Source organism: Ovis canadensis, chromosome 18 (genome assembly GCF_042477335.2).
Source record: "Ovis canadensis isolate MfBH-ARS-UI-01 breed Bighorn chromosome 18, ARS-UI_OviCan_v2, whole genome shotgun sequence".
Taxonomy (NCBI): domain Eukaryota; kingdom Metazoa; phylum Chordata; class Mammalia; order Artiodactyla; family Bovidae; genus Ovis; species Ovis canadensis.
The window spans coordinates 48,325,549-48,351,895 of NC_091262.1; the positions used below are offsets into that span (position 1 = coordinate 48,325,549).

Below are 26,347 nucleotides of genomic sequence, written 5' to 3' on the forward strand. Positions count from 1 at the left end.
GATAAGACACAAGGGTTGTCAAGAAGGGGGTTGTGTAATCCTGAGAGGGGTCTCCCTTCTCTGATGGAGCTCATGGGCAGCCTGGAGGGGGAGCTGGCACTGGGGACGTGTGACTGGAGGGAGCTGGCTGTCAGTGCAGCAGTGAACAGATGTTTCCCTGACATAGCAGGTACCTAACGAATATGTGAATAAAGGAGGAATCAGTGATTTCTGCTCAAGAGATGAAAGTTTATTAAGTTCCAGACAGCCCTCCTCCACCCACTTTGACCACGGCTTCCAATCCCAGGGAAGATGGAGGGGTCCATCCTGGGGCACCTCAGTCTGATTCCTGCCATTTGTCCTCTGTCATTGTTGTCTGGATCCAGGACAGAAAGCTGGAGATTCTGGTGTAGACATGTGGAGTCGTACCATCCTTTTTTCCAAAGGACACAACGCCCTGGGCCACACCATTACACACGAGCGGGCCCCCGGAGTCACCCTGTGGGCAGAGAGAGCAAGGGCTGAGCTCACCTTCTTCAGGTCTAGTCTCCCTGCCACCCGGGGGTGGGTGGTCCCTGTTAGATGCCCTGGCTGATAAAAGGGTCTCTTTGGTCCTGAGGTTTCAATCTGGCCCTGACAATCCGCCTCCTCCCACAGGAAACCTCTGCCCATATGTGACTTTGAGGCAATATCCATCCCCCAGGGACCTCAGACAGACACCAGATCGGAGGACAGGCTGGGGACACAGGAAAGAGCTTGCTCCCGTTGCCACAATCCAGAGACCAAGGCTTTGCATGGATGACACTGGGGAGCTCACCTTAAAGGAAATCTTGCTCTCTCTCAGGTCCCCTGCACATATCTGGGTGGTGGTGCTGTAATATGGGTGGCGAGAGGTTCATTTCTCTGCCCTTTGGACTTCAAGCTCTACCTCTTGTAGTTTATTTGGGCGGGGCATATCCACACCAAGACATCCCCAGCCAGCCACACTGCATAGCATCCCTGGATTGAATGTATCGTAGTCCCTGGGCAGAGTGATGGGGCTCACAGCAGTGGTCATATTCGCCTTCCTCATCAGCTGAAAGCAGAAGAAAGGCATTGTTACCTACTGATGGCCCACAGAGACTGCAGGACAGTCGAGGGATTGCCTTCTTCACAACCCTGGGACAGAAGGCAACCCCACGACTGTCCTGAAGTCTCCAGACCTGCAGGGTCTGGAATGAGGTCATGGGGGATGCAGAAACCCCGGAAGGAAGTGTCCCGGAATCGGTGCAGCCACGTGTCCCACCTGCAGTAACATGATGTCATTGGCCCCAGTCTCATCATTATACTCAGGGTGGGGGATGGCTCTTCTCACTTGGATGACCTGCTGGTTCTCTCTCGGTCCATGATGTTATGTGCCCCTAGGGTGACGTTTATTGACCTGCAAAGACTGCAGAGAGGGAAAGGGAGTCACAGGAGACACAGGCCAGGATCCTGAAGGAATGCTTGGGACAGGGCGGGACTTAGGGAGGGGAGAATTCTAGGAGATGGGCCTTGGAGCTGAGCATCGCTGTGCTGTCTGCTTCCATGCAGCCTGGGCAGGGTAGTAGTTCCTGGAGTCCACGGAAGGTGTTCAATCCTGCACAAGTTTGACTGTGTCTAGGAAAATGTGAATTTTTCACACATGCACTCTGGGCTCCAGGGTGCAACACTGGCTTCCTTCCGTATTATGTTAGATCAGACCCTCTCCCCATGCATCAGTGGCATTGACCTGTCCCTCTCTGGCCAAAGCTCACCTGTCCTCCGAAGAACTTCTTACCTTACCTGGTGGCCTAGGTCTGCAGCCCCTGAGAAGATTGTTCCCTGGGAGGGGTCAACAGAGGGATGGGGACCTGGGCACTGCTTCCTCACCTTCCCTGGCAGCAAGCTGCGGTTAGTACAAAGTCCTCACACATGAGGAAATCCCCAGAGATCAAAGTTTTATCTGCAGTCTGTATTTGAAGATACGCCATATAGTATCTGGAGTGAGGCTTGGCCTCATGACCCCCGATAATCTTCGCTGAAAGAAAGACACCAGCCTACCCACTGTGCTCATGCAGCCAAGGGTAGAGAGGGGAGATGGGTCCATATTTGCTTGCTTGTCTTTGACCTGAGTTAGAAAGGTTCCTGAAGATGGGCCAGAACGAGGCTGTGTATGAGTGTAGCATCTGAGCAGGTCTGTGTATGTGGGGGGAGGGACTGGGCCTCTGAGGGTGGGACCGTTACTCACCTGCCTCCCCAGTGGGGGACAGAAGAAGGGCCAGCAGGAGCAGGACCAGGAACAGGACCATCTCTGCAGGAAAGCTGCCCAGATCTGAGCAGCTGCTACTTCCGTCTTTTAACCAGTGTCTCCTCCCTTTTTGTGGCTTTTAACACTGGAGATTTCTCTAAAGCCTCACACTTCTGTCTGATCAGGTCCTGGGGTCTGAGTGGAGAGTGTACTTAGTGATCACTGCAGAAGCACCCATAAGCTCTTGGCTTAGTGCCATCACTCAGCAGAAAGCAAGAAAATCACTACAAGTAGAAGTAGTGAGACGTTGCATCAACAAATACCAGATCTTTGAGCCCCATCATTCTGGGTCCCATGATGAGAGATTCATGACTTAGAATGTCTTCATTTCCGTGGTTCTCTTTGATCACCAGGGTGATTGTGTATTGAGGCCTCTTTGTATGAGAAATTAGGAGGTAAGATCTCTCACTTCTGGTGGAGGAGACAAAACCCACAGGGTCAAACAGCATGGTGAGAACCATGGTGTGAAAAATAAGTGAGTGGTTTTTGTTTTTTTTTTTTTTCCAAAACAGCAGCATTGTTTTACCCATGAATCTGCATTTTGGTCAGGATACAGTGCGGATAGCACTCCTCTGCTCCTCCTGGTATCAGGGAGGTTTGAAGCCTGGATGCTGAATTACTGATGTCTCGCTCACTCATGCCCAGTGGATGGTGCTGGCTGTTCACTGGGCATGTTGGTTTCTCTCCATCAGGCACCTCCAGTCACCTCTGTCTCTGGGATTGTCAGTCTCCCTCGCACATGACATGTTGTTGGCTTTCTCCCGAATAAGCATCTGCTAAGAAACAAGCCAGGCACAAGCTGGGCTCTTCTGGTTACCTCACTTTTGATGTCCTATGGCATCGATTCTACCGTGTCCCTCTGTTTGAGGCAATCAAGAGCTCCCAGCAGATTAAACAGGAAGGGCCTGAGATTTCATCTCCCAGCAGGAGTGCTGCAGTCAAGGAAGAAGAGCCTGTGGGATGGGAGTTCCCCGTGAAGTGAGAATGGTGCCAGGGAGGCTAAGCAGAATTCCCCTACCACTACCCAGAGAATGGCACTCTGATGTCCCAGTACAATTTGCTAACCAAATTATCCTGGTCATGTCCCAATAATGGAAAAGGTGGAGAGAGTCATGGAACTGAAAACATCATGGGGCCTAAACACCTTGATCTTAAGTCTCTTCTAAAGCAATGAAAGCTTTGATTAAGAAACAAAGCCCACTGTCAATACGGATTCTGGCAGGGGAGCCACAGTTAACCAGGGCGTGGTGTCCAAGCCAAGCCCACGTGGGGTGAGCATGTATTCACGCCTGGCCTCTCTCCTGTGTGGACACACTTCTCACCCTGCACCCTGCATTGGGCATCCTGGATCAGGTAACAATACACGTGAAGTGGAGATTCAATGCCCATGTGGGATAAGGAGGGTGTTCACACAAGGGATGGGTGGTTTCTGAGCAAGGGTGTTTAGGGGCCTTCTCGGGGGTGGGGGCAACCAGGTGGGATTTATCAGAGCAGGACAAATAGGGTGAGGTGGGCATTGGTGGTAGGGGGCTCCCTAATGTGCATCACCAGATTCTGGGGCATGGGAATCAGGGGATGCCCTTGGGGATGATGGGTGAGAGATGGGTTATATACATCTCTGCAGATGCTGATCAGATAAGTCAACTTATTAAGGCTACTGAGCTAGGTTTTTCATTGAGGATTAGATGATGATTGTGGCATCAGTGTTAACTTCCTGGGTCTGAAGGTTGGATGGTGGCTACGTATGTCCTTGTTTATAGGAATTACATTCTATAGTATTTGAGAAGCAATAGAATGCCGTTTCAGTAACTGATACTAGCAAACGGTTCTGGAGAGGAAAACTTTTTGCATCGTGATTGCAACATGCCTATGAGCTTGAGATTGTTTCCAATTTAAAAGGAAATCTGTACCTTTCACATATAGAATAATAACCTGTTTTCAGACATAATTTGTAAGAAAATCTGTTACAGTAGTACCAAATATAGGTATGAGGCTGAGGAAAAACTTAAGCAGAATTGTGAAAAACCTATTCATGCAAAATGTTAACCTGCTTCTGAAAAACGCAAGCAAAGTCTTTAGAAACAGCAAGATATTCTTACTTTTCGAATACAAAGAGTGAAAGTGCAAGTGAAGTCGCTCAGTCGTGTCCGACTCTTTGCCGCCCCGTGGACTGTAGCCTACCGGGCTCCTCCGTTCATGGGATTCTCCAGGCAAGAATACTGGAGTGGGTTGCCATTTCCTCCTCCAGAGGGTCTTCCCAACCCAGGGATCGAACCCGGGTCTCCCGCATTGTAGGCAGACGCTTTACCATGTGAGCCACCAGGGAAGTCGAATACAATAGATCTACACCAAAATGTACTGATTCTCCCAAGTTAATATATGAACATGGTTATACAAATAATGTATATAATGGGATTTTAAAAAGAAACCTATTGAATTTTTTCTCCTAGTGTTCCACAAGTTCTAGACAATCTCTAACATTTATGTGGAAAATAAACATGAAAGAATCACTAGGGAAATTTTGTCCAAATGAAAAATGTATAATAAGGGAGAAGGTTAGCCTATCAGACTAAAAGCTATGAAAGGTCTTTCTGGAACTCAGTGTGATTTATTCTCTATTCTTTTGCCCTGCTTTTCTGCTCTATTTTGTTATGTCTCATTTTGGCTTCTTTATTGGCTCTCTGCTAAACATCTATATATTATTTTAGTTGTTACACTGAAGGATATGCCTTCAGCTTCCCCTGTGGGTCAGATGGTAAAAAATCTGCCTGTAATGCCGGAGATCTGGGTTTGACCCCTGGCTTGGGAAGATCCCCTGGAGAAGGGAACGGCTACCCACTCCAGTATTCTTGCCTGGGAAATCCCATGGATGGAGGAGCCTGGCAGCTACAGTCTATGAAGCTGCAAAGAATCAGACAGGGCTGAGCAACTAATACTTTCACTTTCATTTTCACTCATATGAGAACCTCGTAATGGTATATTTCACTTGTCTTCCTTCTCACCCTTTGAGTTATCTTTGTCATACATTTCTCCACTATATGCCTTAAATACTATTTTGCCTTAAATAGTCAATAATCGATGTAAGAAACTGATTTCTTTTCCATTTAGTCACTTTTTAAAAATTAAAGTAACTCACAGTATTAGTTTCTGGTGTACAAGGTAGTATCCCATATTTTTATAGTTTATAGTCCACATAAAGTTATTATATAGTATTGACTACATTCCCAGTGCTGTCCATTATATCCATGCATCTTAGTTATTTGATACCTACTGGTTTGTACCTCTTAATCCCCTTCGACTATCTTGTCTCTGTCACCACCCACTCCCCTCTGGTAACCACTAATTTGTTCTCTGTGTCTATGAGTCTGTTTCTGTTTTGTTAAATTGGTTCAACTGTTTTATAGTTTAGATTCCACATATGAGTGAAAATGTGTAGTAGTTTTCCTTCTCTGTCTGAGTTCACTAAACTTAATACTTTCCAGGTCCATGCATGTTGCTGCAAATGGAGAAATTTCACTGTTTCATGGCTGAGTATACACTGTTGTGTGTATATATACGCCACCCCTTCTCCACCCATTCCTCTGTTAATGGATGCTGAGCTTGATTTCATAGCTTGGCTTTTGTAAATAATGCTTCTTTGAACATTGGGGTGCATTTATTAATGACTTATTGAATTAGTGCTTTTCTTTACTTTGGATATATACCCAGGTGTGGAATTGCTGAATCCTATGGTAATTCTATTTTTAAGTACTTGAGAAACTTTGGTACTGTTTTCTTTGGAGGCTGGACTAATTTATATTCCTAACGACAGTATACTGGTTTTGTCTTTTCAACGCATCCTGTTAACATTTATCATTTGTTGTCTTTTTGACAGTAGTTATTCTAAGATGTGTGTGGTAATATTGTGATTTTGATGTGCATGTATTAGGTTGGTGCAAAAGGAATCGCAGTTTTTGCATTTTGCTGTTTGATATTGGAATACATTCTTAAATATGGTCATGTCATATGTCATTTTAATGCACATTTCTTGCTTTATGTTTTTTTGCTAATGACTTGTTACTTGCTATTTATTTATTTTTATTTCAGACTAGAAAAATGATGTTACACAAAAAGCACCTTGATCGGTTTTCTTATTCCAGTTCAAAATGGATTGTAAAGCAGCAAAGACAACTTGCAATATGAACCACGCATTTGGCCCAGGACTGCTAATGAACGTACAGTGCAGTAGTGGCTCAAGAAGCTTTGCAAAGGAGATGAGAGCCTTGAAGATGAGGGACGCAGTGGATGGCCATTGGAAGTTGACAAGTACCAAGTGAGAGCATCATCAAAGCTGATCCTCTTACAACTGCACGAGAAGCTGCTGAAGAACTCAATGTCAACCATTCTTTGGTTGTTCAGCATTTGTAGCAAATCAGAAAGGTAAAGAAGCTCGATGAGTGGGTGCCTCATGAGCTGATCGCAAATCAAAAAAATCATCATTTTGAAGTGTCATCTGCTCTTATCTTACACAACAACAATGAACCATTTCTAGATAGGATTGTGACATGGGATGAAACGTGGGTTTTATATGACACTGGCGACCACCAGCTCAGTGGTGGAGCTGAGAAGAAGCTCTAGAGCACGTCCCAAAGCCAAACGTGCACCAAAAGAGGGGTCAAAGTCACTGCTTGGTAGCCTGCTGCCCATCTAACCCACTATAGCTTTCTGAATCCAAGTGAAACCGTTATATCTGAGAAGTATGCTCAGCAAAGAGATGAGCTGCACCAAAAACTGATGCCTACAGCCAGCAGTGGTCAACAGAATGTGCTCAGTTCGTCTCTACGACAATGCCTGATCACACATCGTACAACCAACTCTTCAAAAGTTGTATGACTAGGGCTACAAAATTTGGCCTCATCCAGTATTTTCACCTGACCTCTTGCTAACTGACTACCATTTCTTCAAGCATCTCGACAACTTTTTTCAGGGAAAGCACTTCCACAACCAGCAGGAGGTAGAAAATACTTTCTGAGAGTTGGTCAAATCCAGAATCATGGATTTTTACTTTACAGAAATAAATAAACTTATGTCTTGTGTGCAAAAATGTGTTGATAGTAATGGTTCCTATTTTGATTAATTAAGATGTGTTTGAGCCTAGTTATAATGATTTAAAATTCAGTTTGAAGTTGCAATTATTTTTTCACCAACCTAATACCTCATAATTAGTGATGTTGAAAATCTTTCCAAAGAATAGCAAGGAGAGATAAGAAATCCTTCTTCAGTGATCAATGCAAAGAAATAGAGGAAAACAATAGAATGGGAAAGACTAGAGATCTCTTCAAGAAAATTAGAGCTACCAAGGGAACATTTCATGCAATGATGTGCTCAATAAAGGACAGAAATGGTAGGGACCTAACAGAAGCAGAAGAAATTAAGAACAGGTAGCAAGAATACACAGAAGAACTGTACGAAAAAATATCTTCACGAGCCAGATAATCCCCATGGTGTGATGCCTCACCTAGAGCCAGACATCCTGGAATGTGAAGTCAAGTGGGCCTTAGGAAGCATCACTACGAACAAGGCTAGTGGAGGTGATGGAATTCCGGTTGAGCTATTTCAAATCCTGAAAGATGACGCTGTGAAAGTGCTGCATGCCGGAGTCCAGCTCCAGCAGCCAGGGAATCAGCCTGAAGGGTGAACGGTGTCGGCGGGGAATGATGTAGCCTCTGACTGGAGGTACAGGACTACATGTTTATTTTAAGCATCAGGTCTTCTTTTATACTTTGACAAAAGCATTAGGTCAGAGGTTTGACCTTTTCAGTTCCCCCGACCCAGATTTATTATCTTATTTTTGCCCTTCAAACAGAGTTCCTGCTCCAGCGATTCTCTTGGAGTCCTGTTTACTTGTGATTACATTGTAATTCATGCTTATGTCACGTTCCTCAGTTTATTTCATATCTTCTAAATCCTGCTTTGCCCTAATATTCTAAGCTCACTATCTCCTAAAAAGGCTTCTAGCTATTCTTATCTATTCCTAAACCTTAAACTCAGCAAACTTCCTTTGCCACAAACATTGCCTCACAAACAGGTCTCAGATAACAATCCTTCCCATGGCCTCAAGCGGCGGCCTACATGCTCATCTTGTAACATCCTGTAAAGATCCTTGAACAAATGTCAATGGTTACTGTATAGATTATTTTCTGGGCACAGCTGCAGAAGGCTCTGTGCTTCCTCTTGCTTCTCTCAAGAACAATAAGCACCTTAACATTTTTTCCAGCCAACTCAACTGAAGAAAGAACAAGTCAGAATCACAAGGCCTAACTCCTTCATCCCGGGTCCGTGCCTGCGGGAAAAGGAGAGGGGGTTGGGGGCCGTGCCCCCATTTTGTCAGTAATGCCTAACGTGGCTCCCGACAGCTGCACTCAATATGCCAGCAAATTTGGAAAACTCAGCAGTGCCCACAGCACTGGAAAAGGTCAGTTTTCATTCCAATCCCAAAGAAAGGCAATGCCAAAGAATGCTCAAACTACCGCACAATTGCACTCATCTCACATGCTAGTAAAGTAATGCTCAAAATTCTCCAAGCCAGGCTTCAGCAATATGTGACCCATGAAATTCCAGATGTTCAAGCTGGTTTTAGAAAAGGCAGAGGAACCAGAGATCAAATTGCCATCATCCACCGGATCATGGAAAAAGCAAGAGAGTTCCAGAAAAAACATCTATTTCTGCTTTATTGACTATGCCAAAGTCTTTGACTGTGTGGATCACAACAAACTGAAAATTCTTCAAGAGATGGGAATACCAGACCACCTGACCTGCCTCTTGAGAAACCTTATATGCAGGTCAGGAAGCAACAGTTAGAACTGGTCATAGAACAACAGACTGGTTCCAAATAGGAAAAGGAGCACGTTAAGGCTGCATATTGTCACCCTGCTTATTTCACTTATATGCTGAGAACATGATGAGAAATGATGTACTGGGCTGGAGGAAGCACACACCCTGGGCTCCTCTCCTGAGCAGGAGTGAGGGGTGGCAGATGATGAGAAATTTCATGTGTTCTTAATCTGGGTCCAATGACAACTCCCATACTGTGGGTGGTTTATCTGAGTTGTCCTTTCCTGGCTGAAGAGAGGAATTTTACTTACTTGTGCTTTGTAGCCTCACATCCTCCAACAAATGCACAACCCACTTTCCTGGTGGTGAGAATGACTGCGATCCATGAAAGCTCTTAGTGAAAACCTGCCTGCCTGCCTGCCACCCCTCCTTGCTGAGTGTCTATGCAGCATCAGACTTGTAATCTTGCTTGGGGAGGGAGCTGGTTCAGAAATTGGAGATGAGAAGAAGGGTCAGGACTGTGGGAGGTTTAGTGAGATGAGTTCCACCCTCAGGAATGGGGACCGTCACTCACATACCCCACCTGGGAGGCAGAAGAAAAGCCATCAGTGGCAGGAGTGGCTGCATCTTCCAGAAGGTCTGCCCAGTCAGGGCTGCTGGGGTTTCTTCCTTCCAGACACAAAGCACAGGGGAAGGAAGCAGGGGAGGCTCAGTGCCCCCCACCGACCTCCCAGAGCTGTGCTCCCCGCAGGCAGGTGTGAGCATGCCACGTGTGCCCATGTTCTCTGCTGTGGGATAGGTGAGAACGACACTGTCACCACACTTGCACTCCCACTGCAGAGTCACAAAGCAAGAAGAAGAACAAGGAAGTGGAGGCTGTGTTGCAGCCAGGGGAGGAGCTGTGTCCCCAGAGGCCCTCAGTGACTGAATCATGAGGGTCTGCATTTCTCCCCTCTTGGGTCTTCTTTGATTCTGGGGAAAGCATGAAGAATTATATGGTAGGTGAGGGTCAGGGATACAGTGACATGGCCCCTGTGCTTGAGAGGGCCAGGGGCTGGAGGAGACCTAGAATCTGCGGGCAGAGGACATGTGCATGAGGACCACTGCGTGGGGCTCACCTTGGGGCCAAGGGTGAGGGAGAGACTGCACTTGCTTGAGGAGCAGCGAGACCTGGACTCACCCACGTGGCCCAAACAGCAACCCCATTTCCTGTCTTGCCAAGGTTCCAGCCTCACATTTTTGGCAAGTTTAGAATTACCTCTTTAAATGTAACTATTCTGCAACAAAGGGATTTTTTCTTATCCTACAGTTTAGAGTGAAAGTCCTGGACTTGATATTCATTGAAACAGAACAAACCATCACTGGGTCCTTCAGCAATGACGACATGATTGGGTTGTGCTGAGGTATCCAGCACCCCTCAAGCTCACCTAGGGGGCTGTCCTACTCGAATCAGGGTGTTTGTGAGTCAGAGGGGCTTCCTTTCCTGAAATGCTGGTGACTGGTGAGTGGTGAAGGGGAAACAGATACCGGTCATCTAATACTTACTCCCCACTAAGTATTCTCTGTCTAGAGTCCAGAGAGCCATATATCTGATGTCTCTGGGCCAGGCCATCCTGAACATGTGCAGATGACCCCAACACTCTCACCACTATGAGGACAGAAGAAAGAGGAATGGAAAGGATGGCATGAGGAGCTCTAAACAGCCCAATCCCAGGGAGTTGAAGCAAGAGCATCTTATGAATAAATAGAAAAGTAGTGGAAGGAAATATGCTTAAGCATTAATGATGGTGATTCACGATTATGAAATTTTCGGTATTTTTTATTTTCTAAGATATATATGTTCTGTTTTAGTTGTCTTTCTGTGATGAATATGTTCCATTTATGAGGAATATGTTTTGATGAATATGTGTTACTTTCTACCCAAAAGACATTTTGTGACGATTGGCGCTCACTCTCCATTCTAATGTTCAGCAAACCACTTCCTCTCAGTGCTCTCTAAGGCACTTGTTTTAAAAGTGAAGTTGGTTTTCTCAATATGTACCTATAGGAAAACCTCAAGATCAATGAAAAATAAGGAAAAATATACCCAATAACCTATGGCTATAGATACCTTCGAAACTTTAGGATTCAGTGAAACCAATAATTACTTTACAGCGACTTTCCTTTGGAGAAAAATATATTTACACACTCTCTCACACACACACACACACACACACACACACACAGATGTGCAAGCAATGGAGGTGGGAGCAGCTATCTCAGCCCAAGCTGGAAGAGCTCCCTCTAGGTCTCTTGGGGCTGAAGGAGGATATGCCCTCAGGAAACCAGAGGCTGCACAGGGCCCTGGGCCCAGTGTGACAGGCACTCAAGCTAGGCTTAGGAATACTGAAGGCCTCCTGAAACTTTCTCAGGCTTCTGAGCTCTGCATACTCTGATGCAGGGAGGGAACACTGCATGGGGTGAGCTACACCTTTGTAAACCTCCCTCATTTCTGTTAGGGTGGACAAGTGCCCCCCTGCCTCAACCCTCAATCTCAACCTTGCATTCCTATACACTAATAAAGATGTCTTTTTATCATGGGGACAGGAACGCAAAAGCAGAAAGTCAAGAGATACTTGGAGTAACAAGTAAGTTTGACCTTGGAGTACAAAATGAAACAAGGCAAAAGCTAACAGAATTTTGTCAAGAGAACGCAGTGGTCCTAGCAAGCATCCTCTTCCAACAACATAAGAGATGACTCTACACGCCCTGGATATCACTCTATGGTCAATGCTGAAATCAGATTGATTATATTCTTTATAGCTGAAAATGGAGAAGCTCTGTACAGTCAGCAAAAACAAGACCAGGAGCTGACTGTGGCTCAAATCATGAACTCCGTATTGCAAAATTCAGGCTTAAGTTGAAGAAAGTAGGGAAAACATGTAGGTCATTCAGGTATGACCTACATCAAATCTCTTAAGATTTTACAGTGGAAATGGCAAGTAGACTCAAGGGATTAGACTTGATAGATAGAATGCCTAAAGAATTATGGATGGAGGTTCATAACATTGTATAGGAAGTGGTGATCAAAACCAATTCCAAGAAGAAGAAAGACAAAAAGGCAAAATGGTTGTCTGAAGAGGCCTTACAAACAGCTGAGGTAAGAAGAGAAGCAAAAGGCAAAGGAGAAAAGGAAAGATACATCCATGTGAATGCAGAGTTCCAAAGAATAGCAAGGAGAGAGAAAGCCTTCCAAAGTGATCAATGCAAAGAAATAGAGGAAAACAATAGAATGGGAAGACTACAGATCTCTTCAAGAAAATTAGAGATACCAAGGGAACATTTCATGCAAAGATGGGAACAATAAAGAACAGAAAGGGCCTAACAGAAGCAGAAGATATTAAGAAGTGGCAGGAATACACAGAAGAACATAACAACAAAGACCTTAATGACCCAGAAAACCATGATGGTTTGATCACTCATCTAGAGACAGACATCTTGGAGTACAAAGACAAGTGGGCCTTCAGTTCAATTCAGTTCAGTTGCTCAGTCGTGTCCAACTCTTTGCAACCCCATGGACTGCAGCACGTCAGTTCCTGTCCATCACCAACTCCTGGAGTTTACTCAAACTTATGTATATTGAGTTGGTGATACCATCCAACCATCTCATCCTCTGTTGACCCCTTCCCCTCCTGCCTTCAATCTTTCCCAGCATCAAGGGCTTTTCCAATGAGTCAATTCTTCACATCAGGTGGCCAAAGTATCGGAGTTTCAGCTTCAACATCAGTCCTTCCAATGAATATTCAGGACTGATTTCCTTTCGGATGGACTGCTTGTATCTCCTTTCAGTCCAAGGAACTCTCCTGAGTCTTCTCCAACACCACAGTTCAAAAGCATCAGTTCTTTGGCACTCAGCTTTCTTTATAGTCCAACTCTCACATCCATACATGACTACTGGAAAAACCATAGCTTTGACTAGTGAGACCTTTGTTGGCAAAGTAATGTCTCTGTTTTTTTAATAAGCTGTCTAAGTTGGTCATAACTTTTCTTCCAAGGAGCAAGCGTCTTTTAATTTCATGGCTACAATCACCATCTGCAGTGATTTTGGAACCTCCCCCCAAAAAAGTCTGTCACTGTTTCCATTGCTAAGTTTTCCCATTCTTAAGTGGGACGCATCACAATGAACAAAGCTAGTGGAGGTGATAGAATTCCAGTTGAGCTCTTTCAAATCCTAAAAGATGATGCTGTGAAAGTGCTGCACTCATATGTCAGCAAATTTGGAAAACTCACCAGTGGCCACAGGACTGGAAAAGATCAGTTTTCATTCCAATCCCAAAGAAAGGCAAGGCCAAAGAATGTTGCAACTACCACACAATTGCACTCATCTCACACACTAGCATACTCACACACTAGCCCCAGGATGTGTCTTGGTGTCTAGAGGGTGAGGCGGTCCCCAGAACCCAGATCTTCAGCAAACACACTTCTCCCCAGATCCAAGCAAAGTGGACTGTCCTTCTCACCTTAAAGGAAGCTTTCTTTGTCTTTGGGTCCCCTGTACATAGCTGGGTGGCGATGGTGTAATAGTAGTGTAAGTTGAACTCACACATTTGATCCTCCTGCGTGGTCAGCTTTACCTCCTGCAGTGAGTGAGGGCAGGTGCCTATGGAGTCCTTCCCCCAGCCGGCCCCACTGCACGTCTGTCCTGGCTTCGTGCAGGCCATGGCCCTGGGCAGGCGGAGCTGCCTCATAGCTGCAGTCTGTTTGGCCTTTCTCTCCAGCTATGGGAAAAGGCAAGAGTCTGGCTCAGCCAGTGGTCCCCAAGCCTGGACAGGGAAGTGACGTTGATGTGTCTCCCCTCTCTCCTGAGCCACAGGGACTGGTCAGGCAGCCAGGATGGGAGGGAGGAAAGGGCAGGAGATCCTGGGAGGGCAATGATCTGATCCCAGGAGGTCAGGGCCAGTGGGGAGTTTTCCTTGCCTGCAGTAACATGATGTCGTTGGAGAAGTTCTCAGGATTATAGTCTGGGTGGCGGATGGCCCTCCTCACCCCGAAGGCCTGCTGGGTCCTCTGCTGCTGTTTGATGTTGTGGCCCCCAGGGTGATGATGATTGAGCTGCATGGAGAGCAGAGCATGTGTGTGGGGATCATGGGGTCACTGGAGATGCACCCCAGGAGCTGTGACAGGCAGCTGACACTAGGACCAGGTCAGCAGCTGAGGGGGAATTGAGGTGACAGCCGGTCCTGGGCTGAGTGATGGCCCTGTGCTTCTCAGGGACGTGAGGGCAGGGCTCCCGAGAGCTTTCTCAGCAATATTGTGAAGCGACTCTGAGTTTGGGTTTTGGCTCTCACTGCACACTCTCATCCTTCTCTGATGCTATATTTGGCCATTGTGGACCGACCCTTCTCAACCCTGTCTCTCGTTCTCACCTCCGACCCACTGACCTCAAAACTTTACTTGTCCTGTTTCTCAGCTTTTCATCACCCTAGTCCGGCTCGTAAGATGGCTTGTTTGATGAGCTCTTGTGGTCCTGATTTCTAGGATCCTGGGGTGAAGGAGGGGTACCCCTGGGCTCAGCTCCTGGGGAGAGGACGGGTCCCTGTCCAGACCTCAGGTAAGGTAGGCTGGCTACTGCCCCTCACCTTCCTCTGCAGTGACCAGCCGTCAGAACAAAGTCCTTTTGTATGAGAACACAGCCACACCTCTTCCTACTCATCTCACCCAGAAACTGAACCAAAACCATGTAGGGGCGGGAGTGGGGCTTGGCCTCATGGCCCCCAGTGATCTCCTCTGAAAGAAAAGGCTGAAAGATAGGGAGATGGGGGAGGCTATGGTTAGAAGGGAGATTTGGGAAGGTTGCAGTCAAGGTGGGTCGACAGTGCCCAACAGACACTAGGGGAGAGTCCTCCGGGTTCTCACTGCAGTGGGATAAGCTTTTCTGAACCCCAAACCTCAGTATTATTCTCCACATCCTGATTCACACACATATGGAGGGGCCAGAGACTGCCTTCCAGAGGGTGGAGCCCAGAAAATCATGGATGGGACGCCTGATGAGCCCTCATTCTCATGGAATCTCCTGGACCCCTCTGAGCCTCTGCTAATGTCCTGATGGTGCCATTTGCTAATAATCCACCTATGAGTTTATGGAGTTGGATTTTCTAAAATCCTCATGTACTAGAGCATAATGCATCCCAGGATCTCAGTAAACATCTGTTGATACGTGAATGGCCTCCAATTAGCTTTTGGCGGAGGTTTGGTGGGGATAGTACTGGTGGGATTTAGACCACAGGGATAGGGGAGGACACTGCCCAAAACAGTGGGGCAGAAAAGGAACGGCTTGGGGCCTGGGGAAGAGTAACGACACCCAGAGAGCTTTGGGTGCTGCCATCTAGCCATTTCTGACCAGTCACACCCTGGGCTCCTCTCCTGGGCAGGAGTGAAGGGCGGGGAAACTGACAAGTTTCTCTGGTTCTTAATCTGGGTCCACTGACACCTCCCGCGCTGTGAATGCTTTGTCTGAGGTTTCCTTTCCTGGCTGGAGGGAGGAAGTTTCTTACTTGTGTGTTATAGCTTCACATCCTCCACCAAATGCACAGCCCACTTTCCCGGTTTTGAGAGAGAGGCTAAGAGCTACCTAAGCTTTTAGTGGAGGCTTGCTTCCTACCATCCATCCTTGCTGAATGTCTATGCAGCATTGAACTTGTAGTCTCAGTTGGAATGGAGCTGGTTCAGAATTTGGAGCTGAACAGAAGGGTCAGGACTGCGGAGGTTTAGTGAGATGGGGTACCCTGTCGGGAATGGGGATGGTCACTCACATGTCCCAGCCCAGGAGGCAGAAGAAAGGCCATCAGGAGCAGGGGTAGCTGCATCCTCCGGAAGATTTGCCCAGGTCAGAGCTGCTGGGGTTTCTTCCTTCAGACACAAAGCACAGGGGAAGGAAGCAGGGGAGGCTCAGTGCCCCCCAGAACTGTGCTTCCCCCAGCTGGGTGTGAGCATGCCATGTGTGCCCATGTTCTCTGCTGTGAGATAGGTGAGAACGACACTGTCACCACACTTGCACTCCCACTGCAGAGTCACAGAGCAAGAAGAAGAACAAGGAAGTGGAGGCTGTGTTGCAGCCAGAGGAGGAGCTGTGTCCCCAGAGGCCCTCAGTGACTCAGTCACGAGGGTCTGCATTTCTCCCCTCTTGGGTCTTCTTTGATTCTGGGGAAAGCATGAAGAATTATGCAGTAGGTGAGGGTCAGGGATACAGCGACATGGCTCCTGTACTTGGGAAGCTCAGGGGCTGGAGGAGACCTAGAATCTGCAGGCAGAGGACACGTGCGTGAGGACCATGGCACGGGGCTCTGCTCGGGGCCAAGGGTGAGGCAGAGACTGCACTTGCTCAAGGAGCAGCGAGACCTGGACTCACCCACGTCGCCAAAACAGCAGTCCCATTGCCTATCTTGACAGGGTTTCAGCCTCACATTTTTGGAGGATTTAGAATTTAGAACTCTCTCTTGGTCCCTTGGCACTGAAGGAGGATGTGCCCTCAGGACACCAGAGGCTGCACAGCGCCCTGGGCCCAGGAATCCAAGACAGGGCTGTGACAGGCACTCAAGCTGGGCCTAGGAATACTGAAGGCCTCCTGAAACTTTCTCAGGCTTCTGAGCTCTGCCTGCTCTGATGCAGGGAGGGAACACTGCATGGGGTGAGCTACACCTTTGTAAACCTCCCCCAATTCTGTTAGGGTGGACAAGTGCCCCTCTGCCTCAACCCTCAACTTCATGTGGCCCTCCTTCCAAATCTGGATTCCCTTATTTTCCCCCAGGGCACTGGGATGGTGGGGAGGGGAGTAGGTGTGGACAAGGAAGAAGGCCTATGGATAAGACACAAGGGTTGTCAAGAAGGGGGTTGTGTAATCCTGAGAGGGGTCTCCCTTCTCTGATGGAGCTCATGGGCAGCCTGGAGGGGGAGCTGGCACTGGGGACGTGTGACTGGAGGGAGCTGGCTGTCAGTGCAGCAGTGAACAGATGTTTCCCTGACATAGCAGGTACCTAACGAATATGTGAATAAAGGAGGAATCAGTGATTTCTGCTCAAGAGATGAAAGTTTATTAAGTTCCAGACAGCCCTCCTCCACCCGCTTTGTCCAAGGCTTCCAATCCCAGGGAAGATGGAGGGGACTATACCAGGGGCACCTCAGTCTGATCCCTGCCATTTTTCCTCTGTCATTGTTGTCTGGATCCAGGACAGAAAGCTGGAGATTCTGGTGTAGACATGTGGAGTCGTACCATCCTTTTTTCCAAAGGACACAATGCCCTGGGCCACACCATTACATACGAGCGGGCCCCCGGAGTCACCCTGTGGGCAGAGAGAGCAAGGGCTGGGCTCACCTTCTTCAGGTCTAGTCTCCCTGCCACCCGGGGGTGGGTGGTCCCTGTTAGGGGCCCTGGCTGATAAAAGGTCTCTTTGGTCCTGAGGTTTCAATCTGGCCCTGACAATCCGCCTCCTCCCACAGGAAACCTCTGCCCATATGTGACTTTGAGGCAATATCCATCCCCCAGGGACCTCAGACAGACACCAGATCGGAGGACAGGCTGGGGACACAGGACAGAACTCACTCCCACTGCTCCAGATCCAGAGACCAAGGCTTTGCATGGATGACACTGGGGAGCTCACCTTAAAGAAACTCTTGCTCTCTCTTGGGTCCCCTGCACATATCTGGGTGGTGGTGCTGTAATATGTGTAACGATAACTGCATTCCTCGGCCCTTTGGACCTCAAGCTCTACCTCCTGTAGTTTATCTGGGCGGGGCATATTCACGCCAAGATGACCCCAGCCAGCCATGCTGCATAGCATCCCTGGATTCACAGTATCCCAGTCCCTGGGCAGACTGATGGGGCTCACAGCGGTGGTCACATTCGCCTTCCTCATCAGCTGAAAGTAGAGGAAAGGCATTCTTACCTACTGATGGCCCACAGAGACTGCAGGACAGTCATGAGGTTGCCTTCTTCACAGCCCTGGGTTAGATGGCAACCCCACGACTGTCCTGCAGTCTCCAGACCTGCAGGGTCTGGAATGAGGTCATGGGGGATGCAGAACCCCAGGAAGGAAGTGTCCTGGAGTCAGTGCAGCCACGTGTCCCACCTGTAGTAACATGATGTCGTTGGCCAAAGTCTTATCATTATAGCGTGGGTGCGGGATGGCTCTTCTCACTGGGATGACCTGCTGGGTCTTCTCTCGGTCCATGATGTTATGTGCTCCTAGGGTGATGTTGATTGAGCTGCACAGACTGCAGAGAAGGAAAATGAGTCACAGGAGACACAGGCCAGGATCCTGAAGGAATGCTTGGGACAGGGCGGGACTTAGGGAGGGGAGAATTCTAGGGGATGGGCCTTGGAGCTGAGCATCTCTGTGCTGTCTGCTTCCATGCAGCCTGGGCAGGGTAGTAGTTCCTGGAGTCCACGGAAGGTGTTCAATCCTGCACAAGTTTGACTGTGTCTAGGAAAAAGTGAATTTTTCACACGTGCACTCTGGGCTCCAGGGTGCAACACTGGCTTCCTTCCATATTATGTTAGATCAGACCCTCTCTCCATGCATCAGTGGCATTGACCTGTCTCTCTCTTGCCAAAGCTCACCTGTCCTCCAAAGAACTTCTTATCTTACCTGGTGGCCTAGGTCTGCAGCCCCTGAGAAGATTGTTCCCTGAGAGGGGTCAACAGAGGGATGGGGACCTGGGCACTGCTCCTCACCTTCCTTGGCAGTGAGCTGCCGTTAGGACGAAGTCCTCATGCACGAGGAAACCCCCACAGATGAAAATTTTATCTTCAGTCTGTATTTGAAGATACGCCATGTAGGGACTGGAGTGAGGCTTGGCCTCATGACCCCCGATAATCTTCGCTGAAAGAAAGACACCAGCCTACCCACTGTGCTCATGCAGCCAAGGGTAGAGAGGGGAGATGGGTCCATATTTGCTTGTCTTTGACCTGAGTTAGAAAATTTCCTGAAGATGGGCCAGAACGAGGCTGTGTATGAGTGTAGCATCTGAGCAGGTCTGTGTATGTCGGGAGAGACTGGGCCTCTGAGGGTGGGACCGTTACTCACCTGCCTCCCCAGTGGGGGACAGAAGAAGGGCCAGCAGGAGCAGGACCAGGAACAGGACCATCTCTGCAGGAAAGCTGCCCAGATCTGAGCAGCTGCTACTTCCGTCTGGTCTTCTAACCAGTGTCTCCTCCCTTGTTGTGGCTTTTAACACTGGAGATTTCTCTGAAGCCTCACACTTCTGTCTGATCAGGTCCTGGGGTCTGAGTGGAGAGTGTACTTAGTGATCACTGCAGAAGCACCCATAAGCTCTTGGCTTAGTGCCATCACTCAGCAGAAAACAAGAAATCACTACAAGTAGAAGTAGTGAGACATTGTATCAACAAATACCAGATCTTTGAGCCCCATCATTCTGGGTTCCATGATGAATGATTCATGACATAGAATGTCTTCATTTCTGTGGTTCTTTTTGATCACAAGGGTGATTGTGTATTGAGGCCTCTTTGTATGAGAAATTTGGAGATAAGATCTCTCACTTCTGGTGGAGGAGACAAAACCCTCAGGGTCAAATAGGCTGGTGAGAACCATGGTGTGATATATATAGGATGGTGTGTGAGAGTGATGCTGAAGAGAGATTATTCCAGTTATTAAAGAAGTGAGTGTTGTTTATTTATTTTTTTATTTTATTTTTTTAATTTTAAAATCTTTAATTCTTACATGCATTCCCAACATGAACCCCCCTCCCATCTCCCTCCCATAACATCTTTCTGGGTCATCCCCATGCACCAGCCCCAAGCATGCTGTATCCTGCGTCAGACATAGACTGGCGATTCGATTCTTACATGATAGTATACATGTTAGAATGCCATTCTCCCAAATCATCCCACCCTCTCCCTCTCGCTCTGAGTCCAAAAGTCTGCTATACACATCTGTGTGTTTTTTGCTGTCTTGCATACAGGGTTGTCTTTGCCATCTTTCTAAATTCCATATATATGTGTTAGTATACTTTATTGGTGTTTTTCTTTCTGGCTTACTTCACTCTGTATAATCAGCTCCAGTTTCATCCATCTCATCAGAACTGATTCAAATGAATTCTTTTTAACGGCTGAGTAATACTCCATTGTGTATATGTACCACAGCTTTCTTATCCATTCATCTACTGATGGACATCTAGGTTGTTTCCATGTCCTGGCTATTATAAACAGTGCTGCGATGAATATTGGGGTACATGTGTCTCTTTCAATTCTGGTTTCCTCGGTGTGTATGCCCAGAAGTGGGATTGCTGGGTCATAAGGTAGTTCTATTTGCAATTTTTTAAGGAATCTCCACACTGTACTCCATAGTGGCTGTACTAGTTTGCATTCCCACCAACAGTGTAGGAGGGTTCCCTTTTCTCCACACCCTCTCCAGCATTTATTGCTTGCAGATTTTTGGATCGCAGCCATTCTGACTGGTGTGAAGTGGTACCTCATTGTGGTTTTGATTTGCATTTCTCTAATAATGAGTGATGTTGTGCATCTTTTCATGTGTTTGTTAGCCATCCGTATGTCTTCTTTGGAGAAATGTCTATTTAGTTCTTTGGCCCATTTTTTGATTGGGTCGTTTATTTTTCTGGAATTGAGCTGCATAAGTTGCTTGTATATTTTTGAGATTAGTTGTTTGTCAGTTGCTTCATTTGCTATTATTTTCTCCCATTCAGAAGGCTGTCTTTTCACCTTGCTTATATTTTCCTTTGTTGTGCAGAAGCTTTTAATTCTAATTAGATCCCATTTGTTTATTTTTGCTTTTTTTTCCAGAATTCTGGGAGGTGGATCATAGAGGATCCTGCTGTGATTTATGTCTGAGAGTGTTTTGCCTATGTTCTCCTCTAGGAGTTTTATAGTTTCTGGTCTTACATTTAGATCTTTAATCCATTTTGAGTTTATTTTTGTGTGCGGTATTAGAAAGTGATCTAGTTTCATTCTTTTACAAGTGGTTAACCAGTTTTCTCAGCACCACTTGTTAAAGAGATTGTCTTTACTCCATTGTATATTCTTGCCTCCTTTGTCAAAGATAAGGTGTCCATATGTGTGTGGATTTATCTCTGGGCTTTCTATTTTGTTCCATTGATCTATATGTCTGTCTTTGTGCCAGTACCATACTGTTTTGATGACTGTGGCTTTGTAGTAGAGCCTGAAGTCAGGCAAGTTGATTCCTCCAGTTCCATTCTTCTTTCTCAAGATTGCTTTGGCTATTCGAGGTTTTTTGTATTTCCATACAAATCTTGAAATTATTTGTTCTAGTTCTGTGAAAAATATGGCTGGTAGCTTGATAGGGATTGCATTGAATTTGTAAATTGCTTTCGGTAGTATATTCATTTTCACTATATTGATTCTTCTGATCCATGAACATGGTATATTTCTCTATCTATTAGTGTCCTCTTTGATTTCTTTCATCAGTGTTTTATAGTTTTCTATATATAGGTCTTTGGTTTCTTTAGGTAGATATATTCCTAAGTATTTTATTCTTTTCGTTGCAATGGTGAATGGAATTGTTTCCTTAATTTCTTTTTCTACTTTCTCATTATTCATGTATAGGAATGCAAGGGATTTCTGTGTGTTGATTTTATATCCTTCAGCTTTACTATATTCATTGATTAGCTGTAGTAATTTTCTGGTGGAGTCTTTAGGGTTTTCTATGTAGAGGATCATGTCATCTGCAAACAGTGAAAGTTTTACTTCTTCTTTTCCAATTTGGATTCCTTTTCTTTCTTTTTCTGCTCTGATTGCTGTGGCCAAAACTTCCAGAACTATGTTGAATAGTAGCGGTGAAAGAGGGCACCCTTGTCTTGTTCCTGACTTTAGGGGAAATGCTTTCAATTTTTCACCATTGAGGATAATGTTTGCTGTGGGTTTGTCATAGATAGCTTTTATTATGTTGAGGTATGTTCCTTCTATTCCTGCTTTCTGGAGAGTTTTTATCATAAATGGATGTTGAATTTTGTCAAAGGCTTTCTCTGCATCTATTGAGATCATCATATGGCTTTTATTTTTCAATTTGTTAATGTGGTGAATTACATTGATTGATTTGCGGATATTGAAGAATCCTTGCATCCCTGAGATAAAGCCCACTTGGTCATGGTGTATGATCTTTTTAATGTGTTGTTGGATTCTGATTGCTAGAATTTTGTTAAGGATTTTTGCATCTATGTTCATCAGAGATATTGGCCTGTAGTTTTCTTTTTTTGTGACATCTTTGTCAGGTTTTGGTATTAGGGTGATGGTGGGTTCATAGAATGAGTTTGGGAGTTTACCTTCCTCTGCAATTTTCCGGAAGAGTTTGAGTAGGATAGGTGTTAGCTCTTCTCGAAATTTTTGGTAGAATTCAGCTGTGAAGCCGTCTGGACCTGGGCTTTTGTTTGCTGGAAGATTTCTGATTACAGTTTCAATTTCCATGCTTGTGATGGGTCTGTTAAGATTTTCTATTTCTTCCTGGTTCAGTTTTGGAAAATTGTACTTTTCTAAGAATTTGTCCAGTTCTTCCACGTTGTCCATTTTATTGGCATACAACTGCTGATAGTAGTCTCTTATGATCCTTTGTATTTCTGTGTTGTCTGTTGTGATCTCTCCATTTTCATTTCTAATTTTATTGATTTGATTTTTCTCTCATTGCTTCTTGATGAGTCTGGATAATGGTTTGTCAATTTTATTTATCCTTTCGAAGAACCAGCTTTCGGCTTTGTTGATTTTTGCTATGGTCTCTTTTGTTTCTTTTGCATTTATTTCTGCCCTAATTTTTAAGATTTCTGTTTTTTTTTTTTTTTAAACAGCAACATTGTTTTACCTATGAATCTGCATTTTGGTCAGGATACAGTGTGGATAGCACTCCTCTGCTCCTCTTGGTATCAGGGAGGTTTGAAGCCTTGATGCTGAATTACTGATGTCTTGCTCACTCATGCCCAGTGGATGGTGCTGGCTGTTCACTGGGCATGTTGGTTTCTCTCCATCAGGCACCTCCAGTCACCTCTGTTTCTGGGATTGTCAGTCTCCCTCACACATGACATGTTGTTGGCTTTCTGCCGAATAAGCATCTGCTAAGAAGCAAGCCAGGCACAAGCTGGGCTCTTCTAATTACCTCACTTTTGATGTCCTATGGCATCTATTCTACAATGTCCCTCTGTTTGAGGCAATCAAGAGCTCCCAGCAGATTAAACAGGAGTGTTGCAGTCAAGGAAGAAGAGCCTGTGGGGTGGGAGTTCCCCGTGAAGTGAGAATGGGTGCCAGGGAGGCTAAGCAGAATTCCCCCACCACTACCCAGAGAATGGCACTCTGATGTCCCAGTACAATTTGCTAACCAAATTGTCCTGATCATGTCCCAATAAAGGAAAAGGTGGAGAGAGTCATGGAACTGAAAACATCATGGGGCCTAAACACCTTGATCTCAAGTCTCTTCTAAAGCAATGAAACCTTGGATTAAGAAACAAAGCCCACTGTCAATACGGATTCTGGCAGGGGAGCCACAGTTAACCAGGGCGTGGTGTCCAAGCCAAGCCCACGTGGGGTGAGCGTGTGTCCACGCCTGGCCTCTCTCCTGTGTGGACACACTTCTCACCCTACACCCTGCATTGGGCATCCCGGATCAGGTAACAATACACGTGAAGTGGAGATTCAATGCCCACGTGGGATAAGGAGGGTGTTCACACAAGGTTTGCCTGGTTTCTGAGCAAGGGTGTTTAGGGGCCTTCTCGGGGGTGGGGGCAATCAGGTGGGATTTATCAGAGCAGGACAAATAGGGTGAGCTGGGCATTGTTGGGGGGGCTCCCTAATGTGCGTCACCAGATCCTGGGGCGTGGGAATCAGGGGATGCTCTTGGGGATGATGGGTGAGAGATGGGTTATATATATCTGTGCAGATGCTGATCAGATAAGTCAACTTATTAAGGCTACTGAGCTAGTTTTTTCATTGAATTTTAGGTGATGATTGTGGCATCAGTGTTAACTTCCTGGGCCTGAAAGTTGGATGGTGGCTATGTATGTCCTTATTTGTACGAATTACATTCTATAGTATTTGAGAAGCAATAGAGTGCCATTTCAGTAACTTATACTAGCAAACGGTTCTGGAGAGGAAAACTTTTTGCATCGTGATTGCAACATGCCTATGAGCTTGAGATTGTTTCCAATTTAAAAGGAAATCTGTACCTTTCACATATAGAATAATAACCTGTTTTCAGATATAATTTATAGGAAAATCTGTTACAGTAGTACCAAATATAGGTATGAGGCTGAGGAAAAACTTCAGCAGAATTGTGAAAAACCTATTCATGCAAAATGTTAACCTGCTTCTGAAAAACACAAGAGAAGTCTTTAGACACAGCAAGATAGTCTTACTTCTTGAATACAAAGAGTGAAAGTGCAAGTGAAGTCGCTCTGTCATGTCCGACTCTGCCGGGAGCCAGCGTAAGGAATCCCACCCGTGACAAGGTCATGCCGCAGAGATCTGAAGGGCAAAGCGAGTCAGATCTCAGGTTTTCCCCCTGGTGTTTCCTGAGCATGTGCCCAAAAAACCAAGGTCTGCCGGCCTTTGTACTCTGCTTTTCCACTCTTCTGACACTCTCTGGAAAAAGTCAACTCAGAGCTTTAGTCTTCTGCATTTGAAAGGGTGTTTCAATCCCAAAACCCCTCTGATGGCTTTCTAGCCTGCCGGCAGGACTCGTACAGCTGCGCATGTGATTGTTTGCGGCCTCCCGACTGCCGGAGGCACAGGAAGCTTAAAACATCCTAGGAATGTAGGGGCTTCCGAGGAGTCAAAATCATTAGAATAGGACTGATTAAAGGTTTCATTTGTTGAGCCAATACTTGCTGCCAAATTTTCATATCTTTTAGTTGGTATATAGAAAAACAGGTAGTAGACCTGGTATTAGTAACATTAGATCTTTGAGTTAAGTACTTTCTTTGTTATAACCCACTGCACTTTTGTTCTACAGGAATGTAACTTTATTTAGTACTTTGAGGGTGATGCAGAGTAAAGAAAAAACACTTCTAGGGAAAAGGAGTTTTCTGGTTGATAGACAATTATCCAGGAAGAGAGCCATAAAAATGTTAATAGGCCTCCTGGCCAGAAGATAATGTAAACCACCTGAGAACTTTTGAATACGTGAGGCTATGCAAAAAGAAAGCCTGGCCTCAATGAGGGTCAGGACTGCTGCCCCTGCATAACTCTGCATATTGCATTATTTCTTTATGTACAACTGGGGTATATAAGCTGATTTTAAAAAATAAAGTTTTTGGAGTCTTGCATCGATGGTGGGCTTACCCATGCCATTCTTTTCTCCTCTTTTTTGGCTGAATTCCCATCTGGAGCGGGGAGGCTCACCACGTCCACTTACTTGCCCTGGCTGCTAAGATCCACGCGAAAGGGAGCCTAAGGCGGGGCACGATATTCAAGTGGGCGCCGGTGGCCTAATGTAGATGGTGCAAACCTCTTGTCTCGAGGTTTTATTGGTTTTCCCCGTAAACCTAGTTATTCAGCCTCTTTTTCTCCACCTAAATTTCCTACTGTACTATTTCTTCCTAATCTAATCTTATATTTTCTAAATACATAAGTTTTCCTCGCTCCGCCTCCCCTTCAAATCACCCTGGATCCAGTGGGGATGGACCCCGGCACGACTCTTTAAGGCTCCGTGGACTGTAGCCTACCAGTCTCCACCATTCATGGGATTTTCCAGGCAAGAATACTGGAATGGGTTGCCATTTCCTTCTCCAGGGGATCTTCCCAACCCAGGGATCGAACCCGGGTCTCCCGCATCGTAGGCAGACGCTTTACTGTGTGAGCCACCAGGGAAGTCGAACACAATAGATCTACACCAAAAATGTACTGATTCTCCCAAGTTAATATATGAATATGGTTATACAAATAATATATATAATGGGATTTTAAAAAGAAACCTATTGAATTTTTTCTCCTAGTGTTCCACAAGTTCTAGACAATCTCTAACATTTATGTGGAAAATAAACATGAAAGAATCACTAGGGAAATTTTGTCCAAATGAAAAATGTATAAGGGAGAAGGTTAGCCTATCAGACTAAAAGCTATGAAAGGTCTTTCTGGAACTCAGTGTGATTTATTCTCTATTCTTTTGCCCTGCTTTTCTGCTCTATTTTGTTATGTCTCATTTTGGCTTCTTTATTGGCTCTCCGCTATACATCTATATATTATTTTAGTTGTTACACTGAAGGATATGCCTTCAGCTTCCCCTGTGGGTCAGATGGTAA

General features: G+C 45.9%; 2 protein-coding genes and 1 pseudogene across 2 annotated transcripts; all 3 read right to left on the reverse strand.

The window, feature by feature from the left end:
* Window positions 1-236: 236 nt before the first annotated feature.
* On the reverse strand, window positions 237-2,358 carry LOC138423837 (mast cell protease 1A-like; annotated as a pseudogene).
* A 412-nt stretch (window positions 2,359-2,770) lies between these two features.
* On the reverse strand, window positions 2,771-16,120 carry LOC138423835 (granzyme B-like). The gene is made up of 4 exons (XM_069560218.1): window positions 15,892-16,120; window positions 14,057-14,191; window positions 13,600-13,857; window positions 2,771-3,240 (listed from the first exon to the last, which is right to left on the reverse strand). The coding sequence occupies exons 1-4, from the start codon at window positions 15,943-15,945 to the stop codon at window positions 3,226-3,228; spliced, it is 462 nt and encodes a 153-aa protein (XP_069416319.1). The 5' UTR covers window positions 15,946-16,120; the 3' UTR covers window positions 2,771-3,225.
* A 1,026-nt stretch (window positions 16,121-17,146) lies between these two features.
* Window positions 17,147-19,641, reverse strand: LOC138423838 (mast cell protease 1A-like). The gene is made up of 6 exons (XM_069560219.1): window positions 19,489-19,641; window positions 19,162-19,361; window positions 18,810-18,957; window positions 18,205-18,349; window positions 17,737-17,994; window positions 17,147-17,418 (listed from the first exon to the last, which is right to left on the reverse strand). The coding sequence occupies exons 2-6, from the start codon at window positions 19,220-19,222 to the stop codon at window positions 17,257-17,259; spliced, it is 774 nt and encodes a 257-aa protein (XP_069416320.1). The 5' UTR covers window positions 19,223-19,361; window positions 19,489-19,641; the 3' UTR covers window positions 17,147-17,256.
* Window positions 19,642-26,347: the final 6,706 nt, after the last annotated feature.

Bases quoted from the DNA above. Each gene is read 5' to 3' on its own strand.
- LOC138423838 (XM_069560219.1), bottom strand. From the start codon at position 19,222: ATGGTCCTGTTCCTGGTCCTGCTCCTGCTGGCCCTTCTTCTGTCCCCC. The intron at 18,350-18,809 runs GTGAGGAGCAGT...CCTTCTCTGCAG, and splicing joins GCAGCTCACTGCCAAGGAAG to TCTGTGCAGCTCAATCAACA. The intron at 17,419-17,736 runs GTGAGCTCCCCA...CTCTGCCCACAG, and splicing joins AGAGCAAGAGTTTCTTTAAG to GGTGACTCCGGGGGCCCGCT.
- LOC138423835 (XM_069560218.1), bottom strand. From the start codon at position 15,945: ATGCAGCTACCCCTGCTCCTGATGGCCTTTCTTCTGCCTCCTGGGCTG. The intron at 14,192-15,891 runs GTGAGTGACCAT...CTCTCCATGCAG, and splicing joins TGCCTCCTGGGCTGGGACAT to CTCAATCATCATCACCCTGG. The intron at 13,858-14,056 runs GCAAGGAAAACT...CTTTTCCCATAG, and splicing joins ACGACATCATGTTACTGCAG to CTGGAGAGAAAGGCCAAACA.